Consider the following 9,563-nt stretch of genomic DNA (forward strand, 5'->3'; position numbering starts at 1 on the left):
GTGGATCCCCAACTGACCATCAGTGCATCAGACACAGCTTCAAAAGGCCCAAAGGATGAAGTATTTCAGGGGTCCAGGCCAACTGGTAACAAACATCAAGCCCAACAGAGATCCTGGATGTAAATTCCAGGTTAATACAAATCAAATTCCCCCCAAATGGAGAAACCCCGCTTACCTCCCTGAAACAGCACAGCCATGGCCAAGACCTCTTCAGGGGGTGTGGAGCAGCAGCTACAATGGAGCCGCTGGTTCTGGGAATCCCAGGACCTTGGTTGCCCAAGGCTATGGAGACTTTCACAGTCTTGGCTTTTTACTTCCTTCTCAAGGGAAGAATGAAATTTAAACCAGCCTCGGCTAGCTGTTACCAGCAGCATGGACTGCTGAGAGCCTTGTCAGAGCTGCCGCCTCCGGAGCCCTCCAAAACCCTGACCCCACTTCTGCCTTTCATGGGCTGCTCCCCCCACCCTCTGATTTCCTCATGGCTTTGACCTTGGGGTAAAAGGAGGACTGACAAACTGCAAGAGTGACTGTTTCCACTTAGTGCAGGCACAGAGGGCTTTGATGCTGTCGGGTGCCTGCCCAGCAAAGCTGCAACACCAGACAGGTCAGATGTGTGGTCCTAGTAATCCAGGATGCCACCTCTGGTGTGACCACCTAAAAGCAAAGCACCAAATCCCCACAGGTAGGCAGTGATATGTCAACAGCTTGGGCTGTGAGAAGTTCTTCCTAAGGCCTCTCTTGAGATCAGATTAATCTGTTGGTTTAAATCAAGTCCTTACTGAAAAGGGGGAAAAAGACCTCAGCTGGGAGTAATTTGTATAGCAGGACTGAAAAATGCCATCTTAATGCATTAAAAAATCCCAAATAATAACAATCAGACTTTTCACATACATGGTGACTTCCAGCCAAAATACTTCAGACTTTCAGGCTGATTCTTTGTCCCATAATGTGTCAGCAAAAGTGGCCAAGATATAAAAAAAGAGTAAGGGAGTGGAGGAACCAGACCAGTATGCTCATCAGACTGAAGGACCAGCTGTGGTTGGCCTAGCAGTAGAGAAGAGTTGTGGACATCAGTTAACAACTGGTCCTTTTGCTGAGGTGGCAAGGATCTGCACTGCAGCATTGAAGGTTTGGCCTCCAACCCTAGCAGCCACCCTTGAAAGGAGGTTGTAGTGAGGTGCGGGTCAGTGTCTTCTCCCAGGTAACAGGTGATAGGATGAGGGCAAATGGCCTCAAGTTGTGCCGGGAGAGGTTTAGATTGGACATTAGGAAAAATTTCTTCCCTGAAAGGGTTGTCAAGCACTGGAAGGGGCTACTCAGGGAAGGGGTCAAGTCCCCATCCCTGGAGGGATTTAAAAGCCAGGCAGACGAGGTGCTTAGGGACACGGTTGAGTGGTGGGATGGCAGGGTTAGGGTAATGGTTGGGCTTGATGATCTTAAAGTTCTTTTCTAACCTAAAGGATTCTATGATTCTATGATTCTGGTTTGGGGAAACCTTCCAGATGAGCTTTTGAACAAAGTATCCTCTTCTACTGCTCTTCACCCTTCCCTAGTGAAAAGCTTGCAGGAGCAGAGAGGTATTGGTCCACCCATCTATCCAGGTCTGCAGCTGCAGAAGGACAGGTTATCACCGCCAGCATCGAAGATGGGCTGTATAGAACAAGTCTGAGCTCCACCTCTGTCAGTTATATCCAGGATATTTTCTGAAGCACCCACGTGAGCCAGCCCAAAGAATAGGATTTGCAGGAATCAAAATCCCAGAAGATACAGATCTTCCAGCTCTCCCTGTTTTCCAACAAGCATTGATTTTTAAAAATGTATTACAAGTCACAAAACCTGGGCTCCCAAGCAGACCTCAGTAGTGCATCCAGCACTATTAATTCTTCTGGTCTGGCAAAGGGAAAATTCAAGCCCTTCTATTCAAAGCAGCAGAGATAACTCAGACACGGGTTATCACTGAGGATCCTTCAGGATGCTTTAGAGCAGCAGAAGCAAAATTGGGTTCAATGAGAGGTTCACCCAAATGCACAAAGCACTCAGAAGAATCTGGGTCCAGCTTTGATGGAGCCTTGGGTGAGGACTGGCTTTATTCTCAAGGTGAGTGAATCAGTGCAAATTAAAACACTTCTTGCTCCGTGCCTCAAGCTGCTGGTCAGATCAATGCTGTCTTCAGGGAGGATATAGATCCAGCAAAACCCCCGGAGGATGCAAAACCAGCAAAGCTGGTGTCCATGAGCACAGTGCAGATTTCGTACAAATGGTTTCCTTACGTACCACGCTGTCATTTTTCATCGTTAAAATCTCCCCCAGAAAGATTTTTAGGAACCATTGTGTTTGCCTGAAATTTTCCTTTTGGTTGCTGGTTATCAGGAAGCTGTTTGAAATGAAAGAGAGTGAGGCAAGGTTGGTAGAGGAGAGAAGACCTTTTATTAGATCAACAGAAACTGGAAAAAAATTGGAAAAAAAGCCAAGCAAGCTGAAACAGAAGCTGACAGACCTGAGAATGCCTCGTGTGCCCTAAAGCTTGGATGTTTTCACCCATCTCTATCAGCTGATCTAACAAAATATATTGTTTCTCGTTTCAAACACTGACTTACACCGCTGGACAATCCTGAGCATGGCAATTTCGCGACCGTAATGGAATAAAGGCACAGAAGAGATGAGCGGCCTGAAGACAAATTTGAAGGCAACAGTGCACTCAGAAACACCTAGGATAAAACCAAGGAGACTCTGCAGGCCTGTGGTCCGGATCTGGAGGGGTTATTTAGGCTCACACCGATTTGAACCTCTGCATTTAAAAAATGTAATGAACACAGATGAAAAAACAGTCAAGAAACAGTCCCACTACCTCTAAATCTGTGGTGCTCTGCACTTTCAATATTTGGTGGACACAGGATAGTGGAAAACCACGTCATGCAAAGATATTAATCAAATATTTATGGCCAACTGAAAAGAACAGTTTAGGCTGAAGCAGAGATTCAGGTTTGGTTTTATTTACCTTGCACAAATTCCTCGGTGCCCAGGGACTCTATTGGCAAGGAAGAAAATGCCACCACCTCAGGCAGATTGTAGACACCCTGATCTGACATCGATATATACGACAGATGGGATCAATGGGATGGTTTGGGATAAACTGTGCTTTAAACCAGCAGCTCACGGAGGCCAGAAAGCTGTGAAAATGTTGACTGGTTTCGATACAACCGGTTCGCGAAGGGGAGGCAGTCACGCAGGCACACGTTGAGGGACTCCTCGGAGGTGCTCTAGGCACGGGGCCTCCCTTGGAAAGGATTATTTGGCTCTTAGTCACCGCACAGATAGTGTTACAGGAGGCGTGGGCTGGTGGCCAGCCCAAGTCCACCCGGCACCTTGCTCTGCCTGCCAGAAAACTAATGAGCAAATACTTCCGCTTTCAGGCTGTTCCCTCCCCTCTCCCTACACCTGCAACCTGTACCAGGGCTGTGCCTGGAGCAAACTGGAGCCTCTGGGGCAGTGGCTGGGCTGGGAGCTTGGAAAAAACCTGACTCAACGAAGAAAAACCGAGTGAAAGAGGACTGGAGCGGGGCGAGGAGCCATCCTGCGCGTGGGGCAGGACCCGAGCACTGGGCAGCAGGTTTTCCCACACCGCTGAGCCGTCAGCTTGTGAAGGAGATGAGCATTTCGTCAGAGCACAAGCCCCTTGGGAAGCAGGTCACCGGCAGCCTGCATACGGTGAGTAAGGTATGGGCTCCGGGGCACAGTTTCCTCCTGTGGGATCAAAGCATCTCCTTCGGGCTACATTTCAGAGGGTTTTTTTATCCCCATCTGCCACTCTGAAGACACCAGGGCTTGCCAGATGTGTGACCAAGAAGAGGACTCTAGGTAAAAAGCTGTGTCTGACTCCAACCAGTTTGCACCAGTTTGCTTACAGAAGGGGCATTGCAGGCATACAAGATCTGGCAATAGCAAATAACCAGAGTGGGTTTTTTTCTCCTTTGACAAGAGGTGGAATTAATTTAATATGAACTTTAATTGGTCATATCCCTAAATAAAAGCCTGCTGTGAGTTTGGGGGTTTTTCGATAGTTCTCAGAGTCTCTAATGATGCAAAAGCTGCCCTGTGCAGAGTCATCAGCTGGGAGCAGTAGTTTTTCTAGCTCTAAGGAAAATGAACGGCAATCTCAAGACAAGCAGTGTACTGCTAGGCAGAAATCAGGGAGAAGATCAGGTGATGTTTTCCTTTTCCACTCCTCTGCCCTCAGTCTCTTACCAGCCAGTTCATCTTCTCTCCCCCAGAACTCTGTCTTTAAAGGATCCAAACCTTCTTGTGTCACATTTTGCAGGTGTAGGTTGCAAAATGCTTCCCCAAGGAGGTAACTGTTTTGCAGATTAATACATTTGGGCACGGGTAGGTGGAATGACTCCCTAAGTGTCACCTCACTGGCTAATTACAGAGGTGGGAATCAGCTGGTGCCAGTACTCCGGTCCACTGGGAACCAGTTCAGTCCCAGGCCAAAACCATTAGTCAAGATCTGAGAACATAAGGCTAATTGGGCTACCGTATTAATGAAGAACGTGTTGTCCATTTGCATTAGTGACAAACAGCATGAAACACCTGACCTGCCATCTGAAAAAAGCGCAACAGCTCAAAAGCATGAGAGCGACCCTCCTATCAAATGATCCCTGCTGGGGAAAGCTGTCATTATCGCTTGGACTAACGGCAAATTTCCTAATTGGGAGGCTTTACTACAGAACCAGCTTTGGGCTGTGTTCTTCAGTGGGTGGAAATCACAAGATAGTCTCAGACAGACTAATTGTTTATGTCTCCTTGGCCCTAGTGTAAATGATTGCCCTCGAGACGAAGCCACCCATACCAGGGCAAAGCAATATTCCAGCTGGGTCTTTGGCCTGAACCTTCTGTTCTTTTCCCATCTTGCCTAGGCTGTGAGTGAATTTCTGCTAAATCTGATAGCTTGCTGCTGTTTAAAGGGAAAGGTCTCTCCCTGCTCCAGGTTTTCTGTTCCTAGTCCTTTCTTTTTGCCAGCTCTGGTGCTTATTAAATCCTCCGTGAGCCAATTCAGCTCAGTAAGATGAAAGATGTAAGGTGGCACGAGGTGAGCAAAGGAAGCACGTAGGTAGGCACGGGGGTGGAAAGGGGAGAGGGCAGCAGGAGCTCCCTCTGTGAGATCAGCTCACGTCATCCCATGGGTCGGGACCGGTGGGATCTGGCTAAGCCCTTAAGTACATGCTTCATGTGAGGCATGTGACCAGCAGCACTGAAGCAGATCCTTGCATGATCGGATCCAAGAAAAAGCATGTGAGCTCTTGGAAAAAAGGGTTGTTATTGACTCATGCCTTCCCAATGGCAGGTGCGGTCCTGGCCAGGCATGTGACTTGCATCACAGCAGTGACGGTGGGAGGGAAAATAGCTGCTTTCTTTCTTCCCTCTCCTTTTTCTCTACTGACTACTATAAAAAATGACCAAGTGCAAAGGGAGGCTGTCAAAACTCTTCAGCCCTGAACCGCCAGGAAGGTCAGACCAGACAGCGGGTCCTGCTTTCTGGGCATTCAGGCCTCCTCCAATGTGTTTCAGGAAGCAGTGGTGTTAATGCATGGTGAAATAAAATAAATCCAAACAAAAAAATGAAACTTTACATTCTTCCTCCTTAAATCCATGTCAGCTGCATGAATTATTTCCTTTACTTCCTAGCTAAAGCTATCATATACTTTTAAAAGCGCTTTGCTAAACAGCTTCTGTCATCTACCTCTGGCATGCTGGGTTTTTGTGTCTTTCTTCAGTATTTATAACTAAGCCGAGCAGAAGACAATTCCACCCATTTCTAAAGTTTCAAAAAAAGCTTTAGTTCCTCCTTTGAAGACAAAACACCAGCTCAGGTGAAAGGAATGGAGCTGCACAGCTTTGGGCTCGGTCCTTGTCCTTCTGCGCATGGGGAGGGTGAGAGCTCAGGTTGCTCTCACTGGAAGGACAGTGGCCAGCAGGGACAATGCTTGTGCAGGACCTAGGAGATCAACGTTGAATCCTGTAGTCACCAACAGTTTCCCTGGGCAGGGTGCTTCTTGTCCCTCTTCCTCACTGGCAAAATGGCATTTTCTTACGTCCCAAAGCTGCGGTGAGCACTCAGACATTTGGAAATGTCCAAGTCTCTGCTGCTCTGGTTATGAGGGCTGTATAAACTTCCTGCATCTGCTTTGAGCAATAAATGGGATGGGTGGTCCCACTGTCCCCCAAGGGATGGGGGCTCATACACCATCATTCCCATTTCCAGCTGCAATCACTTTTTTTTCTTCCCCCGCCTTTTCCGTGACACTTCCATGTTGACAGCCTCAGATGGGTAACACACACGGCTTTTTGTCCCTTTGTGATATTTGCAGTTGTCGCCAATCGTGGAGTTAAACGTCGGTGGGGAGATGTACACAACGACGCTGAGCACCTTAAAGAAACACCCTGGCTCCAAACTGGCAGAGATGTTCACCGGCCAGCCCAAACTCAGGACTGACTCCGAAGGGAGGTTCTTCATCGACAGACCAGGCACCTATTTCAAATACATCTTGGAGTACCTGCGCAGTAACCAAGTGCCCACCCAGTGCATCCAGGACGTCTACAAGGAGGCGTTGTTCTACGACATCGAACCTCTAATCAAGCAGCTAGAGGACTCCCCGCAGATCTTTGGGGAGCTTGTGGCAAGGAAGCAGTTTCTGGCTCGTGTGCCCAACTACAGCGAGAACATCGAACTGATGATCCGCATCGCGAGGGCGGAAGCAGTCGCATCCCGCCGGTCCAGCGTCATCGTGTGCGTGGTCAGAACCGAGGAGGATGCCACCAGATGTCAGGATGCCTTGAACAGCTTGGACATGGATAAAAAGTCCGTGGTGAAGTTTGGCCCCTGGAAGGCAGCGCCAAGTATTTCTGATCTGCTGGACTGCATTCAAATGGATGTTGAAGCCAAGGGGTATAAAATATCCTTTCAGCCCCACGTTGCTGAAAAAGGTTTTCGCTTCAAATCGCATGACTTCTTCTACAAGTTCTTGTTCACCTGGTGGTAGCAAAGTGCCACCAACGACAGGGAACGGAAGAAACCAATTATTAAAACAAATTAGCTTGGGCCGTGGAGACTATGGGAGGGACAGGAAGAAATAAATGGCCCAATGAAAAGATCTCCTTTGGTCGTTTGCCAAATTAAAGAGCACTTAAAAGCTACTGTTTACTTGGGCTTTAGGGGATAACAGTTCCATTTAAGAGGTATGACAAAAAGAAGGAATTTTACTCTTTCAGTATTGCTGACTATTAAAGAAGTTCAGACATCCAGATCTGAAGGTCAAGCCAACCTCATTCAACCTACAAGAAATGAATAATCCCAAATACGTCTCGTGGACATGTGGAGTTGGTCTCTCAGTGCAAATGGGAACAGGTCACATACGCACAGTTCCTGATGGAAACACTGACAGCTGCATTAACACATGCTCAAATTAAATTCGGATCCTTAATGAGAAGGCAAGAGCTCTTCTCATTGCCTTCCACAGTAGAACCCAGGTTAAAAAGAAGGATTTTGGTGTCCCATGCTCTCTTCTTGTTCCTCCAGCAGACAGCCTACTCTCTAGCCAATGTATTTATTACTATTATTTATTATTTATATTCTGAAGGAAAGACAGACAACCTCAGCTATGGTCCAGGATCAACAAAAGGCAAAAATAGCATCGCTGATCTGAGGAGTTTATAATCTAAGGACATGCACTCCTCTCTCATGCCACATTATTTCAATCTTGTTCTTATGACATTTATTATTATTATGATACTGTTTCTAAACATACACGCTTCTGGAAGAATAGGGGAAACCCACCGTGATTTGATGGGAAGGAAGCGCTCCTGAAGTGACAGTCTGGGACCTCAGTGCAAATTCTCCTTTACAGACCATGAGCTGGGTCCTGCATTGTGTTTTAAAAATCTTAGTATTCAGAAGTTTATTTTTATACTGGAGATGGCTGTTAGCTTGGTTTTAATCGCTCTGAAAATCATAATGGCTAATTTGATTATGATCATATTTCCTTTATTTCTCAGAACATGGATTTCTTCCAGTTAAGGGCAATAATCTCTGGGATGTTAAATAAAAAACTTTTAAAAGCTCTTTGAATAATACAGATGTGCTTTATTTACTGACATCTTCTCTCCCCCTCTACCTCCAAATCTCCAAATTCTAAAGATCTTATCGTTATGCTAATGGATTTGAATCATTCCTAATTAAGCTTGGTTTCGGATGTGCTCCCCCTAGCACGTATTTCCCCCCAGTGAAAGTATTGAGTCACACCACCGACCTTAGGGCACTTCTGCTTAGGTGTGATGGGACTCTTGGAGACCTCTCACATTTATAACCTTGGTAAGAACTGATACAATCAGTGTCTAAGACAGCAAAAGGGTTTAGAAAGTAGGCTTCTATGCCCATATCTATAATCATAACCAAGCGGTCAGTGGTACTTAGCCTAGAAGAAGAAAGAAGCCCTTCAGAGAGAAGGCTGCTTTATGGAGGAGATCAGTTACTCTTTGTATGTCCTAAGAGTGAAAGAAGGGGTAACTGGCTTAAGCCACAACAAAGGAGGTTGAAATTAGGAAAAAAAATTGATTATAGGGTAGTTAAAGCCTCAAATCAACCAACCTCCTAAGACTACAGGGCTGCTGTGATGAGAAACTTTAATAGGGATGGTCTTACAGAACAGCCCAGGCTGGAAGGGACCTCAAAGGATAATCTGGCCCAACCTTTTGGGGGGAAAAGGAACCTGGATGAGATTATTGAGCACCCTGTCCCGTCACATCTTGAAACCCCCCAGCAATGTGGACCCCACCATGTCCCTGGGGAGGTTATTCCAGTGAATGATGGTTCTCACTGTAAAAAAATTCTTATATTGAGAAAAAAGCTCTCCTGGGGCAACGGCTTAGGGAGATGGTTTAGTGGTGGGATGGCAGGGTTAGGGTAACGGTTGGACTGGATGATCTTAAAGGTCTTTTCCAACCTAAACGATTCTATGAACTGGTACCCGTTGCCCCTTGTCTTCTCCACACGGCTCCTTGTGAAAAGAGGGCCACCACCCTCTGTGGACTCCCACAGGGAACACTGTGCTGACGTCCCCCTAGGGACCAACTCCTTCAATCGTTCCTCATCGGGCAGGTTCCCCAGACCTTTGATCACCTCCCTGGCCCTCCTTTGGACCCTTCAGCCCCTTCCCAAATTTCCTTGTACCTTAGATGCAACCAAACTGTGGCTGCCCCGGCTACCTCTAGCCACGTAGCACCACAGACGTAACTGCTGCCTGCGTCTGCTGTCATCTAACTAGGTCTGTCAGGGTGCTCCTCGGTGCCAGGGCCTCCTTCCCCTCACCTCGAAGGAGACATCTTTGAAGGCTGTGCTAAGCTTTCATGAGCATCTAACACAAGCTTGCCTGGAAATGTGAAGCCATGTTATTTATATTTTTTTTTATGGTCTGACATCAAATACTAACGACACCGGTGGGTATTCTGGGGGAAAACTGAGCGGGGCTGACAGGGCTGTCCCCAGCGGGGGGGGTGGCTCCAGGGCG

At 47.1% G+C, this 9,563-nt stretch overlaps 1 protein-coding gene across 2 annotated transcripts; it reads left to right on the forward strand.

Annotated features, from left to right (window-relative positions):
• Positions 1 to 3,648: 3,648 nt before the first annotated feature.
• KCTD14 (potassium channel tetramerization domain containing 14) lies at positions 3,649 to 7,040 on the forward strand. 2 transcript variants are annotated; one of them, XM_035892703.1, is made up of 2 exons: positions 3,649 to 3,717; positions 6,369 to 7,040. In XM_035892703.1, the coding sequence occupies exons 1-2, from the start codon at positions 3,649 to 3,651 to the stop codon at positions 7,038 to 7,040; spliced, it is 741 nt and encodes a 246-aa protein (XP_035748596.1). The 2 variants fall into 2 exon arrangements, with proteins under 2 accessions (XP_035748596.1, XP_009635427.1); XM_009637132.1 differs by having other exon boundaries at positions 3,649 to 3,708.
• The last annotated feature ends 2,523 nt before the right edge of the window (positions 7,041 to 9,563 follow it).

The sequence above is a fragment of the Egretta garzetta genome, unplaced genomic scaffold, assembly GCF_000687185.1.
Source record: "Egretta garzetta isolate BGI_Z169 unplaced genomic scaffold, ASM68718v1 scaffold323, whole genome shotgun sequence".
NCBI classification, from domain to species: Eukaryota; Metazoa; Chordata; class Aves; order Pelecaniformes; family Ardeidae; genus Egretta; species Egretta garzetta.

Bases quoted from the DNA above. Each gene is read 5' to 3' on its own strand.
- KCTD14 (XM_035892703.1), top strand. From the start codon at position 3,649: ATGAGCATTTCGTCAGAGCACAAGCCCCTTGGGAAGCAGGTCACCGGC. The intron at 3,718-6,368 runs GTATGGGCTCCG...TGATATTTGCAG, and splicing joins GCCTGCATACGGTGAGTAAG to TTGTCGCCAATCGTGGAGTT.